The 21,200-nt window shown below is 46.1% G+C and overlaps 1 protein-coding gene across 2 annotated transcripts; it reads right to left on the bottom strand.

Moving 5' to 3' along the window:
* Positions 1-2,530: 2,530 nt before the first annotated feature.
* Positions 2,531-20,420, bottom strand: Tomm34 (translocase of outer mitochondrial membrane 34). Of its 2 annotated transcripts, none has more exons than XM_041670856.1 (7): positions 20,179-20,420; positions 15,315-15,414; positions 14,047-14,199; positions 10,076-10,245; positions 7,568-7,715; positions 3,651-3,777; positions 2,531-3,467 (listed from the first exon to the last, which is right to left on the bottom strand). In XM_041670856.1, exons 1-7 carry the CDS (start codon positions 20,303-20,305, stop codon positions 3,363-3,365), a joined length of 930 nt encoding a protein of 309 aa, XP_041526790.1. In that variant the 5' UTR covers positions 20,306-20,420; the 3' UTR covers positions 2,531-3,362. The 2 variants fall into 2 exon arrangements, with proteins under 2 accessions (XP_041526790.1, XP_041526791.1); XM_041670857.1 differs by lacking the exon at positions 20,179-20,420 and adding an exon at positions 19,735-20,142.
* Positions 20,421-21,200: the final 780 nt, after the last annotated feature.

Raw genomic sequence — 21,200 nt, 5'->3', positions numbered from 1 at the left:
ACTCCCTTGACTTCTGGGTACAGCATTTCTGCTCATGGTTCTAAGGTCCTGTGAATGCTAACTTATTTCCTGAGTGGTCTCTCTGTTCTTGAGCTTAAGATGTGGAATGAAGGCTGGACGATGTCCACTGCTAATTTTTTTCTTTTGTATATTAAAAAATGCTGCAAAATTTGCCTTGCCTCCCAGGAGGCTTTCTTGTGTCTGAGGGAGGGTGGGGCAGAGAAAAAGAACCCCAAACAAGTGCCGAAATACACAGACTGTGCATATTAGATTGAGAGCCCTACATGGAGCTGAGCTCCAAACTACAAACTGGCCATCAACAGCAGATGGTTAAGTGGGGACCATCATGCAATGGACTGAGCAAATGGACTAAAGTTCCGGGCAGCCATATCTGAAGTATGTGGCATCTCTGCAGGTCAGGTAAATACCACAGAAGTCAGCAACTGCATGTAGGTCTCAGCTGACCAAATGCTGTGTAATGCAGCTAGGAATCCCATAGAAATATACTAGATTAACATACTAGATTTAGAAAGACAATTATCACACGTACTCACTCATAAAGTGGTTTTAAAACAAAAAGCAAAGAAAACTAGCCTACAAATCACAATCCCAGAGAACCTAGACAACTATGAGGACCCTAATAGAGATATACATAGATCTAATCTACATGGGAAGTAGAAAAAGATAAAATCTCCTGAGTAAATTTGGAACATGGGGACCTTGGGAGAGGATTGAAGGGGAGGGGAGAGGCTGGGAGGGGAACGAAGAAAAATGCAGAGCTCAATGAAAATAAAAAAAGTTACAGATAGTTGTGAGCTGCCACCACATGAGTACTGGGAATTGAACCTGGGTTCTCTGGAAAGGCAGCAAGTAACCTTTTTTTTTTTTTTGGATTTTTCGAGACAGGGTTTCTCCATAGCTTTTGGTTCCTGTCCTGGAACTAGCTCCTGTAGACCAGGCTGGCCTCGAACTCACAGAGATCCGCATGCCTCTGCCTCTGGATTAAAGACGTGAGCCACCACCGCCCAGCGGCAGCCAGTAATCTTAAACGCTGAGCCACCTCTCCAGTTCCCTACCACTCTACAACCCCATTTTCAATTATACTTAGTTGAGGAAGCTCCTGGACCACAGATCTTATGCCCTACCTACCCTTAGTTCTTAAGTCTCTCAGTAACAAGTCCAATTCACTAAAGCCATATTAATGGCTTAGAGCTCCCCGTCCCTCTGGTTTTGTCTTCAAGTGTTCTCAGGAAAGTCTCCCACCGTCATTCTATTCTAAAACCAAGGTCTCCCCACTCATTGTCATTTCCCTTCCCTCATCTTCCATATGCAATCCATCTCCCCTCCTCAATTCTTTCTACCTGCAACCAGGTAATGTCACTCTCCACAAAAATTTGGTGACCTGAGTTTGACACCTGGAACTCATGAAAGGTAGGAGAGAAACAACTTCACAAAGCGGCTCTATGATGTCCACAGGTATGGACTGTGCACACACATGCTATCACACCCACTATGTGCACATTTCAGGCATTCACCTGTTGATGGCTGTTTATGCTGATTCATTACATCTTGGCTTTTGTGAATGCTGCCACAATAAACATGGACGTACAGTTGTCTCTAAGGAGTGGTAACTGCTAGGTGGATTTTTTTTTCCTTTTTCGAGATAGTTTTTTAAAACTTTTTTCAGATTTTTATTTATTATGTATACAGTGTTCGATCTGCATATATGCCTACTCACCAGAAGAGGGCACCAGATCTCATTACAGATGGTTGTGAGCCACCATGTGGTTGCTAGGAATTGAACTCAGGACCTCAGGAAGAGCAATCAGTGCTCTTAATCTCTGAGCATTCTCTCCAGCCCTCAAGACAGGTTTTACACATATCCCCAGAACTCTCTGAGGGACCTCTATACTAATTTCCACAGCGGGTAGCTTCCCCCTTTACTTTTTATGGTGCAGGGTCTTGAACCCTGGGCCTTGTGCATGCTAGGCAAATGCTCTATCACTGAGCTATATCTCCAGTGCTTAGCTTTTTCTTCTGATCTCAGTTCATGCTGTACTTACCAGTGGACCTTTACCTCGTCACTGGAGGCAGGCAAGACAATAGTTGAATGCTTGACAGCTCCACGATGCCTAAGTCAGGTGCAGCTTTATACTCAGGCAGCTATTTGATTAACCATCTTCTCACAGGGCCACTGCCCTGAGAGCAGGGACCCATCTTGTTACCCTGTTTCCCTTGAACTATACACAATGTCTGGGCTGTTCCAAAAATTTGCTTTGTAAACAGATGAATGTCCAAAAACCAGTGGCTGTTTTTTTCATAGACCTTTCTATATTATTAAGGAAATAAGTGAAAATATATTTAAATTAACATGTCTTTTAAAGGGTTGAAATTCAGCAATAGGAAAGGTACATGTAAGATGTAGCTTGTTTTTATTTTCTATTTTGTGCTACAGTCAACATAGCACAATTTTTATCACTACTGAGTTTCTAGTGTAAGGCTGAGAAAACAAACGTGCAAAAGCCGATTGTACAGAAGAAAATCTTTTAATGCAACAGCAACACACAGTCCAATAAAATCAGTTCAATTAACTTCAACATATCAACAACAACAACAACAACAACAAAGAAGCCTGAGGGGCTGCTGTTGGGGGAAAGGTCAGTTCCTGCTCAGACTGGAGGGACACGAATCTCAAGGAGGCCTCTCTCCCCATCCCAGGAGGAATTTGGGCTCTTTGAACCGTAGGTAGCTCCATACAGAAGGCAACAGCACAGAGCCTCCAAGGGTCAGGCTCTGCCTTCCCACAAAGGGCCTGACTAAAGGCACTGGGGCTCAACACAGGACACTGTGCCAAGGACAGGGTGCAGATAGCAGCTGTACCCTTGGGGAAATGGCAGCCTTGGAGAACCAGCTCAACAGGCCGCTTCGGGTGTAGGTAAGCCAGCACTTTAGCTTGTCAAAACTACCCTCCCAGTTCAGATTAACTGAAGAGGTGTGCTGTCTTGGGACACCACAAGGGCAACAATCGGTCTGCGGCACATCTGGATCATGACAATCGCCAAGTACTTTGTTGACAAGGACCAGGCAGAAGCAAGGGGATGAACCCAGGGCTGTAGCTTCACACTTTAGCTCCAATGGGGACCTTTCTGAAAAAAAAAAATGTCCTGTGCTTGTCTGTAAATGGACTTAATTTGAACAAGCGAAGCTTCTCAGGTGGAAGGCTGCTACCTCTCCAAGGGGCCAAAGTGGGGTTGCTTTTTCACTCCCTTAGGGGCATGCTGGGTTTTGGGGACAGATGCAGGGGAAGCCCCTAGCTTCTCTGGGAAGGTCAGGTAGAGGGTTCCTGTTGCCCTCTTGGGGTTTTAGTTCATGTTCTGGTTGACTTCCTGCCGTAACTTCTGTGCAGGGCCATTCCTGGGTTCAATTTTTAGGAGGCTGCTAATATCTGCAAGGCTGGATTTATAGTCCTAGGAGAGAGAAAAGAGAAGTTGGGAAGGGACCGAGGAGGTGAGAACAGCTGGAGAAGCAGGAGAATGTTTCCAACCCTAGATTGGAGTCAAGGCAGGGCCTGGGAGACAGAACACAGCAAGTGCCAGCATCAGCATACATCTCTGCAGTTACGGCTGGGCCTCTGGGCAGGGATCCTTTACCTTCAGGGCCTTGTAGGCTTGAGCCCGTCTGTAAAAGGCCTTCACATTCTTCCCGTCCAGCTTGAGGGCTTCTGTGCAGTCCTTTACTGCCTCCTTGTACTGTTTCAGGACCAGATGGCAGAGCGCTCTGATGTGGAAAGACCATTGCAGAAGCTCAGTCACTTGTGGATCCCCACATGCACGATGGAGGCAACTGGGGATGACCTGATTTGCTAAGTACCCATTCTGTGCTGTTGCTTTCCACCTCAATCCTTTCAAGTCTTAGCCTTACCTCTCAAGATGGAGGCTTATGTGTGCATGTGACTGCCACATGTGTGCTGGTGCCTAGGGAGGACAGAAGGTGTTGGATCACCTGGAGTTAGAGTTACAGGTGGCTGTGAGCCACCATGAGGAAGCTGAGAACTGAAACCTGGTCCCCGGGAAGAGCAGCCAGTGCTCTTAACTGATGAGCCATTTCTCCAGCTCCCTAGCCTTTTCTGCAGATGCAAAGGCTATGAGAAGCTTCATCACCGGCTTAGGAGTCAAGGGACTTGTCCAAGACCTACTAGTGAGGGGCAGAGCTGGAGCTCAGACCAGTGGGTCTGAAGGAACCCTGAGCCTGGCCTTGCCCACTTCTGCCGTTTACCACCCAGCATCAGGGACTTTAAGCAAAATCTCCAAAGCACTTCCCTTAACAGAGAAAAACAAGTGCATGAATATTAATCCTAATTAACTGTGCACGCTGGCGTTTCAGGGGTGGAGCGCACAGATGTAAGCAATCACTTCGGAACAATCAACAGTAAGATGGATTGGGCCAGGGACAGAGTACAGGTCAGCACTGGATAGGGTCCCCAGCACTGTGTATCAACTAGAGAATTTAAATGTTTGTTTAAGGTACTTACATGTTTCCAACTTCCCATACTTTGAAATGTCTCACAATAAAATGTGGAAAATACCCACTGTGATTTCTCATCATCCAAGCCTGGTCCTTTCTTCAAAGACAATCACTAGAAGGAAGCCGTCACCTTGGCCCCTTACCACTGATTCAGTGGCCACAGAGCACTCACTAGTTGGATATGGCATCATTTGTTTTACCAAATACCTCTCTGCAAGTATTTTCACTGTTTCCAGCATGTTAAGTATAGAATGTCGCAGTAAACTCCCTTGGGGAGGAGGCTGCTAGATCAAGAAACACCAAGAGTTCAAATTCTGCTATTACCAGGCACTCTGAAGAAGTTACCAAGAATCTCTTTTCCTATAACTGTAACAAACCTGGGCCTCAAATTTTAATTTCTGTGAAGATGGAAGAAAATGGTATTTTAGTTACTTTTTTCCTGGTCCTGCTGGGCACAACACCCAGGGTGTTGTGTTGGTTGCTATAAACATGAAAAGCTGAGCATCTTTCTATAAGGCGTTTTCTTATTTATTTATTATACAATATTCTGTCTGTGTGCATGCCTGCAGGCCAGAAAAGGGCACCAGACCTCATTACAGATGGTTGTGAGCCACCATGTGGTTGCTGGGAATTGAACTCAGGACCTTTGGAAGAGCAGGCAATGCTCTTAACCGCTGAGCCATCTCTCCAGCCCCAAGGCGTTTTCATATAAAACCAAAGCTACCCAATTTATCCTTACTACTTCTGTGGGGTTTTCCTTCTGCGTTGTAAGGTTCTCCCACAATTGTTTTGTTTTTACATTTGACTTGTGTTCTTCTAAAACTTTATTTAAAAACAGAAGAATTTGTATTTAACCCCCACATAGCCAACCCAATCTTATTTATTGAATGAATACCTCTTCTTCCCACACTTAAACCAAATGTTCATGTTTTTATTTTTTCCTGATAAATTCTGGAATCATCACAGCTAAAATGCAAACACAAAACAAAAATCTAACCGGGCTGGAGTACAGGTCGGTGGCAGAGCGCTGGCCTTGCATGCATGAGGCCCTCAGTATGATGCCTGGCACTGCACCTCCACCCAAGGGGAAAGACCACTTATTAAATGAGCATATTATAAACGAAGGAAAGTGGAGCCAGATACATTTGCTTAAAGCACAGTATGTAAACAGCATTCTTCCAAGCCATGGTAAAAAGACAATATTTGTTTAGAAGAATGAGCTAATGGGTATCTTGGAGCATCAAGGCCAAGGAGCTTAGAGAAAGGAGGGAGTTGATGCCACAAACATGGAGCAAGTTGGTCATAAGCTTCCTTTACAAGTTAGCCTAACACAGGAAGTACCCTGGTTCAATCAGCTCAGAAAGTCACAGGGCCAAATTTGATACAAATTTAAACTAAAAGTTCTCTTTTCAACTCTTAAGAAGCAAAACCAAACGTGAGTGAGCTGAATCTACTGAATTTCTTCTACCATCTCCTGTGAACAGGGTTTCCATGGTTCACTGAAGAAGCACTAGCTGATTTCAGTACGCTGCCTTGGCCTCTGCACAAGTGTTTCAGTAGGTGCATCAAAGCACCCTGCTATAGTGTGAAACATGATTCTTAAATTTTCTTCAACTAAAAAATATTGTCTATGTACATGATATGTGCACGTGGGTGTGTATGCTATGATGTACACGTGGAGTCAGTTTTCTCTTTTCACCTTTATTACATGTGGGCTCTGGGGACCAGAACTTGGAGACTTGTGTGGTAAGCACCTCTACCTGCTGGGTCATCTCACTGCCTGGAAACATGTTTTATCTTAAAAGTTTCCTAAGGAACAAGGAAGTTCTATCTGGTCAAAGATTTTTGGAAAAGATTTATTGTCTTTGTGTCTGCATGTGTTTATGTGTACCATGTGTGGGCAGGTGCCCAGGCAATGGAAGTTATAGGTAGCTGTGAATTGTTCAATATGACGCTAGGAACCATGCTCTTTACCTCGGCCAGCTCTCCAGCTCCCAGATTAAAGATGTTCTACACTGGCCAGGCGGTGGTGGTGCACACCTCTAATCCCGGCGCTCAGGAGGCAGAGGCAGGCGGATCTCTGTGATTTTGAGGCCAGCCTGGTCTACAGAGTGAGTTCCAGGACAGTTAAGGCTGTTACACAGAGAAACCCTGTCTCAAGCCATCCCCCCAAAGATGTTCCATAATGAATGCTTGTGGGTATCGATAATAAATGTGTGGATGAGACATGGCCTCTTGCTGATTATATCTAGCCTCTGACAATACAACCAGTGGGTTTCACTGAGGCCAGATTCCACTTCTGCACCACCATGTAAAGGCTGTCAGAGCTTAGACAGTGCCTTGATTTTTCTCAACTTTAAAAACCAGTAATACCTGTCTGCCACCTACACCGCTGAGCATCAGTGTAGACCAGTTAAGTCCCACTCAACAGTGTGTGTGTGTGTGTGTGTGTGTGTGTACACGCGTGTGCCGTCTCTGCCACCTACACCACTGAGCACCAGTATAGAGCAGTGAGTCCCACATAAAGGGGGAGAGGTGCTTTGGCTCCTGGGCTTTCACTCCTGTAGCAGAGCCTGCTACAGGCACAAGGGTCTGCACTCAGTCAGATGGTACCCTTTCTTCCTATTCTAGCCAGACAATTAGTTAGTCCACTCGCTGGGCTCTAGGCCAGAAGGGACAGAAATAGGTGGGTAAGAGCAGCCATGGGCAGAGAGCAGGCAAGGGAGCTGTGTTGACAATGAAAGCTTAAGATTCTGGGATGAGGGCTAGGACAGATAATGAAGACGACAGTTGAGCATCTCTTTAATCTCCACCCCTTTATCGGTGCCACTGTCAATCCCTTGCTCAGTACTGAAGGAGGTGGGAATGCACACGACTACCTGAAAAGACCCAAAGCCTCCACAATCAGGAGTCCAAGTATCCTCTGAGCTTCATCCCAATTCCTGGAGCCCACTGGAGGCCAGCACTCCCCCAGTGAGCCACACCCCAGCCTTCAGAAAAGCCTTTGGAGAATCCCCGAGGCCAGCAGCTGCGCAGAAGATACCTGTTGCTGTACGTGGCAGATTCCAGGCTACTAAACAAGAGGCTTTCACTGTACTTCTCAATAGCTTTCTTATGGTTGCCCTTCTTTACAAGCTCATTGCCTTCTTCCTTCAGAACTTTGGCTCTCTCCATATCCCCAGCAGAAGGCACTAGACACAAATTCAGAGAGGAAAAAACCATGGATCAGGGGCTCAGATGAGATTGGCATCATCTGTTTTAAGCCAGGGACTGCCTGGGCGGCTGCAAACCATTCTTTCTGACTACTCGGTCCTCTAATTAGTGGCTTCTAGTCAATTAAAGGTTTTCATTAGAAGATGGAGACTTATAAACACACACATGCATATCATATACAAGATAAAAAGCAGGCCACGTTTACTCATAGCACTGCCACTGGGTAGCTGGAATGTTCTGCATGACCCACTTAACTTCAGTACCTCAGTTTCCTCCCCAGTGTGAAGGGCTATGTCAGGATCAGCTGTGAGACTAATGCCGAGAAGTGGACAACAGCCTACAAACTTAACAGAGGCATGCAGGAAAGGAAGGCTATGCCTTCTAGATTTCAGAAAGGGGCTGAAGAGGGCTTGTCCTGCTTTGTTGTGAGTATCCACTTTCACCTGCCACATGCAGCTCTGCTCCAGCCCTTAAGGGGAGAGAGCAGAGAACAAGGAGAAATCCACGCTGCTCACACTACAGTGTTGTAAGGTCCTTCGTTGTGTGGCTCTAATTAATTGCCCCAGTCTCATTCCACAGCATCACATTTAATCTTTAAAAACCATCATGGTAAACAGTCAATATTTACAACCAGGGCAAAGTTGTGGGAATAAGATTAGCGCCCCAACACATCCCTTGTTTAGGAGTTATTACTAGGACCCAAAGCCCTGTGGATTCTCCTCAGCCCATCCACTCTTGAAAGAAACTATTCTGATTCTGTGCTTCCCCCTCCCATAAGCTAACCATCCCAATCAATATAAACTACATCTATGGATACAAATCACCTATAACCCACTCGCCATGGAGCTTCACATAAGGAAGCAAGTATTTCTATATAGTCATTTATGGCTTGGTTGTTTCCCCCTCAACATCCTATTCCTGAGATTCGTCTGTGTTAATACACGGACTTGTAGTTGATACATTTTCACTCCCAAAATCCCAGGAAGGGTTTGTCCCGTTTGTGGAGACCTGGGTTATTCCTAGTTTTGTTCTGCTATTACCAAACATTCTGCGGCGAACATTCTGTAGGGTGGATGCAGACTCAGTTTCACTTGGGCTCTGAAATATTCTCCCCACAACCCACAGCCATGTTTATTTATGCATTTCCCTTCTCTAGTTCCTTCCATTGCCTCTGCCCCCAATTATCCTCCCTAATGACCTCATCCTTTAAGCTCCAGCTCAAGATATCACTTTTATCACCTGCCCCAGTGTGAACCTTGACTTCTCGATTTAAACTTCCCAAACACTAACAAGTCCATGGCACCTGCTTTTCCTCCATGCATCATAAAGCATCATCACTGTAACTCAGTTTCTCACTAGGCCAGGAGCTCCCCTAACGGTCAAGTTGTCCCGTGCTCCACTGCTTAGCACAGGGCCTAGAACACATGGTTCAGTGATCTAGAGGAACAAATACAGTCAGGTATCTTGAGGCCATCTAGTTCATTAGCATTCTGCAATCTCCTCAAAGTGGAAAGCAACTACCTGGCTCTCACATGCTGTACAGGGAGCTTCCTGCAGGGAAGAGTCATGAGTGCCCTCTTCCACTACCCGAGACTGACTTATTGATAAAAGAGCCCTATCCCTGTCCCTTCTGTACTCCCGTCTTGACTCATGCTTGCTGGCCCGGGACAGTTCTCCTGGACCATTAGTGAGAGCTTCCCAGCAGACAATCTCCTGCAGTGGTTGCCCAGCTCTGTCTGTCTGTTTATTCACCCTTCTCCAGGGTCACCCAGGACAAGTGCTCTCAGGGAGGTAGCACTTTCTAGTTATAAGGATGCTACAAAGGAGAGGGGGCTGAGACAGTTACAAAACTTCATTTCCTGGTCACAGGAGTCGGTGACCAATTAATTACACCAGGACACTTGGAAAATAAAAGCTAAGTACATAGAATAAAGTATCTTTTAAGTAGTGAGCTGAAAAAACAAACAGAACTAGTGAGTTGTGGGGTAGGTAAAAGTGGGATGGGGTTTGGAATGACACGTATAATTCTGAGCCAATACATTTTTTTTTCATTATTTTGCCATGTTGGAAGTTCCTGTTCTTGTAATCAAAAACATTCTAAGCAACACACTCCAAGTACTGCTAGAGAATGAGAGCTAGCATGTGCACCCGTGTGCCAGGCTAGGTTTACATATCTTGTATTACTTAAGCCTTTCACTGATGACATCACTGTACAGTCAAGGAGACAATCTCTAAGAAGCTGGACCTTTTAATCATGTTTTTCACTTCATTTATTTCCTAACAGCTAAATGAAGCCAATTTCTAGAAGGCGATTCTAAACTCCTTACAAAGAGCTCACCTCTGCTCTTTGTAGCTGTAGTTTCTTTGGATTTGTTTTTAGCCGTCTCTTTGTGATTCTCTGAAGGCAAGGAATTCCATCTCTTCTGGGCTGAAACAGGCACCACAGGAATAGGGGGCAGCTTCAGGCGCCACTCAGGCCCAAGTGAGTCCATGAGAGCTCTAGTGATTCTGGAAGAAGAGGTGGAGTCACTGGTGGTGTCTGGTCAGGTCACACCCAAGGGATGGAGGCTCCTTCACAAGGCAGGGCATACTCCCCCATTCCTCATCGTATTTCTCACATGCTCTAGCAGACGAAGAGTCTACTACCCATCAACTCCTTAGATCTGACACCACACGACACTTTCCTTAGCCTGACTGCCATACGTGAATTTTAATGTCCCCTGCTACTTGTTAAGATAAAGTTTACATATACACCACCTCCAAGAAAGGATCCCATTAAAAATATACACATATTTTATCAATGAAACTAGTACAAAGCATGCAAACACTTATTTGCTTACTGTTCAGATTTTAAGTGTCAACCTTAGCCCATTCAGCAATATTAAAAATCATCAGTGGGGGGCTGGAGAGATGGCTCAAGTGGTTAAGAGCATTGCCTGCTCTTCCAAAGGTCCTGAGTTCAATTCCCAGCAACCACATGGTGGCTCATAACCATCTGTAATGAGGTCTGGTGCCCTCTTCTGGCCTGCAGATATACACACAGACAGAATATTGTGTACATAATAAATAAAAAAAAAAAAATCGTCAGTGGTTCCCATGTTGCAGACTAACATGGCCGGTGAGCTCTGGCTCTCTCCCTCCTCTCCATTCCTATTGTGTGTCACACCAGCCCTGGTCCTCGGCTAGCTCAGTGCTCGGCTAGCTCAGTGGTCTGGTGTTTGCCAGGCACATGGAAGGCTAGGTTTGATCCTCAGCACTGCAAAAACAAGCGAGCAAACAAGCTTCCCCCTCTTGACCTTTATTATGGCCATCTTTCCTCTGCTTCCGTTTCCCATTCCTACTCTGGAGATCTAGCTAACTCCTGCTTATTTCATTTTCAACTTAAAATGGTGTTCTTTGCCCATGATGTCCGTGTTGTTAATGGAAATGGATTTTCGGCACCTAGCACATCCCCTGGCTCTCACCAGAACAGTGTTTCCTACACAAGAGAACAAAACTCCTACAGCCATGTTCCTGTGTCACAAGAATGAAACCACACAAACTGAAACTACAACAAACTCACAGCCTCTTACTAGGCTTTGGAGCAGTTTCCTGCTTGGCTCAGCTATCCCAATTCTTTGCAACCCTATTCCCTAAATTTTTCCAAAGCATTCTTCCTTATACACCAAATAAAAACCCACCTGCCTGGGTGCTTGAGATGGTTAACCTTAATTGTTGGTGCTGGAGAGATAACTCACTGTGTTAAGAACACTTGTTTGGTTTCCAGCACCTACATGGTGGCTCACAACCACCTGTAATTCCAGTTCCAGGGCATCCCACATCCTCCTTTGACCTCTGAGGGCACCAGGCGTGCAAACACTCATACTCATAAAACAAATAAACAAACATGATGTGGGAACTATCAACTGATAGTTTCAACCAATCACATTTAGTTGGGGTGTGGCCACCCAGAACCCAGGTAGAAAAACCTGGGGGTGCAGGTGCCCGCCGGACCTATCGGATTTCAAAACTCCCATTCTTACAGTGTGAGTTTCCCCTCTTTAACCATTGAAGTATTCCTGTTACTCTTGAGCTAGCCTAGTTACTTATCATATCGACTGAATTCGCAACACACCCTTAATTGTCACCTTGATGAGATCTAGAACCAGCAAAGGAACAAGAGTCTGGGTAAGTCTATGAGGGATTATCTTGATTAGGTTAACTGATGGAAAACCCACTCCCTCTCTGAGCTTGGGTCCTAAACTGCATACAATGGAGAAGCCAGCTGAGAATCAGCATTGACCACCTGCTTCTTCTTCATTTTTTTTGTGGCCAGAGAGACAGCTGTGGGTGCAGGGACCGAGACCCCCTGCTTCATAACTGCAGGTGCAATGTGACAGTTGCATCAAGCTCCTGCTGCCATGATGGAATGGATCCTTTAACTGTGGGCCAAAATAAGCTTTGACCTTTACAAGGCTTGTCAGGGTACCCTATCACGGCAACAGGAAGAACAGTTCAGATAGTGTTCAATCATCCCTACTTCTCTCCTGTCACACAGAGCCAACTGTTCCATGTAAGTGCTGGGTCCCATCCCTGCTTCTCTCAGGGAGCTCACCCGGGCAGGGCAGCACCTTTCTCTTCCACCTGCATCACGTCTCCCAAGTGACTCCTCCCCTGGACATCCCTTACCACCCCAGCTATACTGCTGTCTCCCTTCATAATGACATCACTACTGTTGGAACTGAAGTGCTTCTCTCAGCTTCACTAGTGACTTCACTGTGAAAAGCAGTCTCCTCCTTCCCAGCCACGAATCTCCTGCAGCAGCCTGTGCTGGCCACTCCCATACTTAACGCTGCACTGACTGCACTGAGCCTGGGCAATACTGACTAATACTCCTGCCAAGGCCAAGAGCTATGTAAGGACAAAGTTACATCTCATGCAGCAGGTCCCTGTGCAAAGTTTGGCACAGAGCTGGTAGTGTTCGATGAATGACAAAAGACTCAAAGAGAAAATTGGGTATTGACAAAAGTCAACCAAGAAACCAAACATAGACCACATTAGATCATTACTCTGGGGCTGGGCTTTCTAGCAGCCCACATGAAGGGGAACCATGATCAAATATACAAACAAACAAGGATCTAGGAGAAAAAAACTAGTCATGGCTCAGGAGACCAGAGAGATGCTTTCACACTTACAACATCCCATCCAGCAGCAGTCTAGCTCCTGTGTCTCTTACTCTCCAGTTAGAGTTAGCACTCTGAACACAAGTGGGGTCTTAATCTCTTTTCAATTTTGCTATCCTCCACTGAGCCTCCTACATTTAAAAAAAAAATCTCAAAAAATATTAGTGCATGAATAAATGTGCACATGCAGACAAAAACAACCATCAATCTCAGTAACTCTGACTTCACTATTTTTAACTAAGTATATTTGTATGAATCTGTCCACTGGAGCGAGTGCCATGGATGCATCAGTCACTTTGGAACTAGAATTATAGAAGGTCGTGAACTGGCCAATGTAGGTGCTGGGAATTGAACTCAGGTCCCCTGCAAAAGCAGCAAGGACACATCTGCTAAATACTGCAGTAGACTATCTTTATATACTGTCGACAATATTAAAGAGTTTTCCAAGTCTCTGGGGCCAGCCTGGTCTACATAATGAGTTCCAGGCCAGCCAGAGCTACATAGTGAGACTGTCTCCAAAACAAAGAAACAAACAAGACTTTTCTCAATAAATGGAGCACAAGAGATGTAAGCACTAGGGCCTGATCCTGACTACTGAGCACTTGAATAAAAAGCTCAGCATGATAGTGTATGTCTGTAATAGTCCCAGAGAGGCAGACAAGAGAGTCTCTGGAGGTTGCTGGCCAGTTAGTTTAGCCAAACTGATGTGCTTTGGCAATGAGAGACTGTCAAAAAAATATGATTGGGGGGCTGGAGAGATGGCTCAGTGGTTAAGAGCATTGCCTGCTCTTCCAAAGGTCCTGAGTTCAATTCCCAGCAACCACATGGTGGCTCGCAACCATCTGAAATGAGATCTGGTGCCCTCTTCTGGCCTTCAGGCATACATGCAGAAAGAATACTGTATACATAATAAATAAATAAATAAATATAAAAAAAAATATGGTTGGGAGTGATAAAGGAAGACACCCATCAACCCATGGCCTCTACATGTACACACACACACACACACACACACACACACACACACACACGTTTTTCAAGCACAGTCAAAGGGACCACACTCAGAAAACAACTGAAGCAGCCCAAGGCCAATCAAGGGAGCTGGTTCCATGTTCTATGGAGAAGTTCTACAGTACACTGGGCTTACCTGTTGATGCCTTCCAAGGCTGATGCCACACTGTTATCAATCTGCAGCACAGTCTTATAGTCGACATAGGCCAGCATGTACTTCTCCAGGGCTTCATATGCAGACGCTCTTCGCAGCAAGGGTTTGATGCTGAAGGGAACCAAGGCCAGCGCTCTACAACAGGATGCAAAAATGTCACCTGTCTGCTAGACCAACAGGGTTCCCCAACAGTGTACTGATTCAGGCAGGGTCAAATGCTGCAGTTAGCATGAGTTTAATTTCTGGCAGAAAGATATCATTTCTAGGATAGGTAGGGAATCCTCAACTTAGACGGAAAGGGAAAGACAGAGAACCATTAATGGAAGTTATGTGTATCTGTGTCAATTTCCACGCCCTCCACCCCCAGCCCAACGAAGAGTAGAAGCCTCACAGTTTTCAAACTGTGGTCTGCACTGTAACTATACTACCAATAGCCATGGGACCCCAGGCAAATCACTTTATCATCCCAGTCTTTGGCAACTCATTTTGCTCTGGGAAGGAGGAAACTTACCATCAGAGTGAATACCCTGTGAAAGAGAAAAAACCTAGCAGACTCCACGAGTGTGCCTCTCTCCCTATTCCTCCCATGCATGTAAAACAGCATCACATCTAGGATTAGCCAGATGAACCCAGTTAGCAGACTAGTTTATGCTAGCTAGTTCAGCAATGATGAACAAATGGGATAGGAAATCTGTCCAATGTCCTGTACAACTGTTACTGACAGATTTTTGCTTCTTTCTTTCTCTTGCCCCTCATCCACCACCTCCTTTTGAGATAGGGTCTCACTACGTAGCCCTGGCTGGCCTGGAACTCATATAGAACAGGCTAGCCTTGTTCTCACAAAGATCTGCCTGCCTCTGTCTCCTGAACATTGGGATTAAAGGTGCCCCACCATTTCTGCTTCTTTAGATGGTTGGTTAACACCTGTCCCCTTTTATTCTTCCCTCCCACATCATCCCAGGAAAAGACCTGAACAAGTCAGTCCCGGTAACTGTATCTTACCTCACATCAATGTCACAGAGGCTTTATGCCTACCTCTAACTCCCTATCCTACACCATTCTCAGAAGCACCGAGCCAAAACTCAAAGACAACAAGGACCTAGTAGGGTCTGTCATTCTAAATGGCCTGATATTTAATGACACTTGATAAGATCTGTCACAGAGAGAAATGGTGGGATTTTTCCAAAGAAGAAACCTGACTTGCTCTTTGGAAACCCTCAGGCATCCCAGAGCCTCCCTGGGCCACTTACGAAGTGCAATCTTTGATGCAGTCTGTGCAGTTCCCATCCTTCAAGTAGCACGCTGCACGGTTGGAGTACAGAACGCTTTCTTCCTCGGGGTCTGCAGAACCTGCCCGGATGGAGGCAGGAAGAGCAAGATCATGAGTTGGGAGGGAGATGTCAGAGGATACAGGGATGCACCTCACACCCGGAACTCTCTAGGCTATGGGAAAAGGCAGCAGAGGTACTGTAGCCTAATAAGGCTTCTATCAGGAAGGATAGCACATTTGCCATTCTTGTCCGACAGTGGGGAAATCGAGATTCTGCCATTTACAAGAACCTTATTTATTCCCCGTTAAGCACTGAACTTGGTACCAGAAATAAGGACTAACATGAAACAGCTGCTTCTTGCCTCAGAGAAAGCAATGCCTAATTACTTGGGTGTGCGGCTAACTTTATTATAGAAAGCAAAGGACAATAATAAATGCCTGAAAGAGGGAGTGACCCAGAGTTGGAGGAAAATGCAAGCTAGAGAGCAGTTAGTTAAATCAGACAAGACTTTCCCAGAAAAGTGGTAACAGGGCTGGGCCTACCAAGTCTACTGGCAACTCAAAGTGAACTACCCAAAAGGGACAATTATCAGTCATTTCTCTAAAGCCAATGCTTACTCTCAGCAGCCACAGAGGCTCAAATCTCTCACTGTAACTATAATCATTTGAGCTTTTAAAAATTTACTTTGTGTATGTGCGCCCAAGGCACGCATATGAAGGTCAGAGGACAACCTGAAGAAATCAATTCTCTCCTTCCACTACATGGGTCTGAGGAACAGAACTCAGACATCAGACTTGGCAGCAAGTGCCTTTACCTGCTGAGCCACCACACAGACCTCCGATTTTCATTAAAAATATTTTTTTATTGAGAATTTTGTTAAATGTATTTTGCTGTTATCAGCCCCCACTGTCCCCAACCTCCTGGACTCAACTGCACTTCCACACTCCCCAACTTTGTACTCCCTTTTTTTATCCCTGCGTTTTCATTTTTCTTAAAGTTTACTTTTATTTTATTGGTGTTTTGCCTGTATGTATGTCTGTGTGAGGGTGTTGGATCCTAAAGAGACAGTTGTGAGCTTCAAGTGAATACTGGGAATTGAACCCAGGTTTCTAGGAAGGCCAGTCAATGCTCTTAACTGCTGACCCATCTTCCAGTGCCCCTCCCTTGATTTTCATTTTAAAAGAAATTTTCAACTACATTTTACTCATTAGCATGGGTCACAAAATATTCCAAAACATAGGAAATAAGAAAACAATTAGTGGTGACCAAATTAACTCCTAGGTATACAGTTCAAAGGTCTTATTGAAAAATTCAATTTAGGCATTAAACTGTATGATATTCAGTATTCACTACTTTAGCAAAACTCCTTGTTCCCATCCTAGTCCCTTTTTCTGGGTCAGACCTCACTATTCAGGTTGACTTTGAACTAGCAATTCTCCTGCCTCCGCCTCTCAAAGTACTGGGGTTACTTGATTCATGCCATCACACTTGTTTCTTTTCATTTCTTTTATTTATTTATTTTTTAACTCAGAACAAATTGCTGGTGTGGTGGCATAAGCCTTTAATCTCAACACTCCTGAGGCAGAGGCAGGAGACTTCCATCTGATTATGTGGAGAAAACTAGCCTTGACCTTCCACCAGCCTTCCTGTTCCACCCTCCTGAGTGTTACGGTAACAGGTGGGCACCTCCACACCCTCACTCGTTCATTTACTCTGGAGCAAGGTCTCACTATGCAGCCTAACTGGCCTGAAGGATGCTACATAGACCAGGCTGGCCTCAATTTTATTTTTGAAATGGCTAAAGCTCAATCCATCCTCATCCTTGTCCCTGTGCTCTCTTTCCCTGGAGGCCAGCACAGTCCCCAAGCTGCTCTGTGAATTCTCAAGGGCTGCCCATTTTAGTACACACCATTAACAGATAAGATACAGTATCATTAAAGGGTTTCCCCAGGGGCATCGCATTGCATTGTCTATCCTTTTGTAACTTGCTTCAGGAAGTACGATACCATGTTGCCACTTGATATCTTTCATTCAATACTAACAATAATGAACATAGTAAGTTTATACCCCTTTCTCTCGTCTCTTGGCCCAGAAAATACAGAAGTAAGCCTTGCCATTTACAAAGTACAAGCACTTAAAACCAGTAATCCATCAAGTCAGCAAAGCACAGAGTTGCTCACAAGCGGCGGGGGTGTTGGGAAGGTTCTTAGACCCACAAGTGGTTTGGGTAATTAATCCAACTCTTCTGAGCACTTGTGTGCAACTACATTTGAAGGCTTCCCCGTGACCTTTTTTTTTCTTTTAAATAACTTATTTATTTTTATTTTATGTGCATTGGTGTTTTGCCTGCATGTATTGTTTGAGGGTACTGGACACCTAGAAGTGGAGTTACAGACAGTTGTGAGCCTCCATGTGGGTCCTGGGAATTGAACCTGGGTCCTGTCAGTGCTCTTAACCACTGAGCCAGCTCTCCAGCACCCCTCCCTTCTTAAGGCCAAGGAAACTGATCTCAGAAGTCAAGAGAATTGCCAGCATTATCACATAGAAAATCAGTTGTAGGGGCTGGAGAGATGGCTCAGTGGTTAAGAGCATTGCCTATTCTTCCAAAGGTCCTGAGTTCAATTCCCAGCAACCACATGATGGCTCACAACCATCTGTAATGAGGTCTGGTGCCCTCTTCTGGTCTGTAGACATATAAACAGACAGAATATCGTATACACAATAAATAAATAAATATTAAAAAAAAAAAAGAAAATTAGTTGTAGGATCAGAACAAAAATCCAATAACAGAGTAACTATTTTAGGGGTCTCAGAATGAACTCCCACAAAAGCTTAGCTTTTCTGGGCTAACAGTGATTATGTTTATTCAGGGAAGGGGACTCTGAATGAAAGAAGGTAACTTCAGAGTCCTCAGCAACATGATGATGTGGGGCTGACATAGCGCGAGGAGCCCAAGGTTTCCAGGAAGAAAAACCGGGTAGCTTGAAACTATAAAAAAGAAGAAATGTGGGCTGGAGAGGTGGCTCAGTGGTTAAGAGCACTGACTGCTCTTCCAGAGGTCCTGAGTTCAATTCCCAGCAACCACATGGTGGCTCACAGCCATCCATAATAAGACCTGGCGCCCCCTTCTGGCTTGCGGGCACACATGGGAGGAATGTTGTACACATAATAAATAAATAAATAAATAAATAAAACAAAACAAAAAAAAAAGAAATGTTGAGAATTTATGGAGAAGTCTAGCTAATGATTAAAAATTTGGATTGACTAGCCAGGCAGTGGTGGCACATGCCTTTAATCCCAGCACTCGGGAGGCAGAGACAGGTTGATCAAGGCCAGCCTGGTTTAGAGAGCTACTTCCAGGACAGAGGCCAAGGCCGCAGAGAAACCCGTCTCTAAAAACCAAAAAGGAGGTGGGAGGGCTAGAGAGACGGCTGTGGGTTGAATGCATGCACTTGAGAGGACCAGAGCTCGGTTCCCCCCATCCACATCAAGCAGCTCACAGCTGTACCCCAGTCTCAGGCAAATAGTATTTTATATGCATCATTACCCTCCCCCACACATGATTACAAATAAAAACAAAAACCCCTGGATTCAGAAACCAGACAATTCCATATTCAAACCCTGGAGCTGACGTCTTCACTGGGCAATCCTAGTTAGGCAATTATTAACTCTTCTAAATTTCCCATCTACAAGTGTCTGTCTAATCGATTTGATCATGGTGAAGATGAACAATGGGAATATCTAGACAGGAAAAACAATCAACAAACACCATCGAGAAAATGAGAATGAGGGCTTAGCAGCTCATACTGTTTCATCTATCTGGATCCTTCCTGATGGTTCCCTACACCTGGGATGCTCAGTGTCCAAAGCATTAGACGCCGAGTTTCTCACGGACATCCCCTCAAATATCTCTTGAGAAGCTGTCCATGATTTCCTTTGTGAGGGATCCAACTCCACCACACTAATTTGTCCTACTAGCTCTCAGAGGTCTCGTCTACTTATTCACAAACATTTAACAACTGTCCCCAGGAAGTTCGACCCTTGAAAGGACGCCATCTCGTCACATTCAGTCAATATTCGAAAGGTGTTCAACTGAATTATAAAATGAATAGATGTGGGTTAGAGGGCGTCAGCTACATCCTCAAGGGTCAGAGGGAGGCAGGCCTGAGGAACTTAGGATACAAGCCAAGAGGACAATTAAAAAGCAGCCGGAAAAAGAGCCAAGTAAGTTTTTCATAGGATGCTAAAGTGGGGAAGATGCGGGATTGTGGTGGGAGAGCCTGGAGGGCGGTTGGCCTGGGGAAAAGACCCAGAACACTAGGTCAACGTGAGGCCGGGGCGCTGAAGCGGGTGCGTGACGCCTGCAGGCCCGAAGGGAAAACGAGGGGCGGGTTCCTACCTCGCGCCTGCAGCAGTCGCAGCGCGCGCTCGTACAGCGCCGAGGCCTCGGCGTACTGGCCGTTGCGGAAACTCTGGTTGCCGGCAGCGCGGAGCTCTTCCACAGAATCTGAGAGTTTGGGGGCCATCCCGGGAGAACAGCAAACAGGGACCACCTCCGTTCCCCGCAGAGAAGTGCGCAACAGCTTCCGGCCGGAAGCGGAGGCTGCGTGCCCTTAAGGCCCGCAGCCGACTGGCCTGGGGGGCGGGGAGCGGGGCTAGATGGGGGTCGCAGCTAGGTGGCGAGGAACAGGAGGAAGCGCTGGATCAAGCCCTGGAGGGGGCCTGGTGTGGCGGTGGGACTAGGGGAAAGGAAAGCCCGAAGGCTGAGCCGACGTGAGACCCGGTGCGGGGGATGCAGGTGGAGGACGCAAGCCCGGAGGGGAAACGCGGGGCGGGTTCCTACCTCGCGCCTGCAGCAGCCGCAGTGCACGCTCGTACAGCGCCGAGGCCTCGCCGTACTGGCCATTGCGGAAGTTCTGGTTGCCGGCGGCGCGGAGCTGTTCCACCGACTCTGAGACTTTGGGGGCCATCCCCGGGAGGGCTGGTAAACAGAGACCAACTCCGTTCCCAGCTACCAGATGCGCAACAGCTTCCGGGCGGAAGCAGCCGCTGCGTGCCTTTAAGGCCGGCGGCTGCCTGGTCTCGAGGGGCGGGGCCAGACGGGGTGGGGCTAGTGGCCGGTGGGGGGGGGGAAGGCGGAAGCGTGGGCTCAGGCCCTTAGTTCTGGCCTCTCATTGTTCTCCAGGGGTGGGGCTAGGAGGGGCGGGGCTAAGAGGATCGTAGGCGGGGCCTTTGAGAACCAGGCCCTCTGCGCGTGTTCAGTCTGGGATTTGCGCTCCAGGTTTCTTTCGGGATTGCGGAGGCGACCTTGGTTGGATCTCAGAAGGAGATGGGTTGTTATCCTTCGTGGGGCTCACAGTTCGGAGGGCCGGGGAAGCAACTGATCCACGACCAAAAGAAGATGGACATTTCATCAGTAGATTAATACTATGAAGAAGCAAAGCGCAGGGTGATGGAAGACTAAGGCCGTTGGCTCCCGGCGCCTTCGAGGACTGCATCATTTATACACAGTGAGACGATGAAAAAGACCATACACACGAAAGAATACAATACACGTCCAAAAAAGGAAAAAATAAAGAAGAAATTAATAAACTCCAAAGCAGCCAGCTGGGTTTGGTGGATCAGGTCTGTAATCCCACCACATGGGATTCTGAGGCCAATATAAATGAGCCGTTTTAAAACAAAACCAAGAAAACACAATTATATTATAGTAAACAACGTGGATGCTGTTAGACATGAGCAGGCTAAGGAAAGCCTTTGAAGGTAATTAAGTTGAAACCTGAAATGTAAGGCACAGGATTCCAGAGAGCTGGAAAGTACCTGGCATCTTGTGGACCATAAAATGAATGTGTGAACACAGATGAA

Source organism: Microtus oregoni, unplaced genomic scaffold (assembly GCF_018167655.1).
Source record: "Microtus oregoni isolate MIOR12 unplaced genomic scaffold, Mior012 000020F_ref0000438, whole genome shotgun sequence".
Lineage (NCBI taxonomy): Eukaryota > Metazoa > Chordata > Mammalia > Rodentia > Cricetidae > Microtus > Microtus oregoni.
The sequence above is the reverse complement of the archived record's forward strand: the minus strand, read 5'-3'. Positions and strand labels throughout refer to the sequence as shown.

Excerpts from the sequence above, each read along its gene's own strand:
- Tomm34 (XM_041670856.1), bottom strand. The coding sequence starts at position 20,305 with ATGGCCCCCAAAGTCTCAGAGTCGGTGGAACAGCTCCGCGCCGCCGGC. Across the intron at positions 14,200-15,314 it reads TGCATCAAAGATTGCACTTC|AGCGCTGGCCTTGGTTCCCT; the intron begins GTAAGTGGCCCA and ends ATCCTGTTGTAG. Across the intron at positions 10,246-14,046 it reads GCCTTGGAAGGCATCAACAG|AATCACTAGAGCTCTCATGG; the intron begins GTAAGCCCAGTG and ends CTCTTCTTCCAG.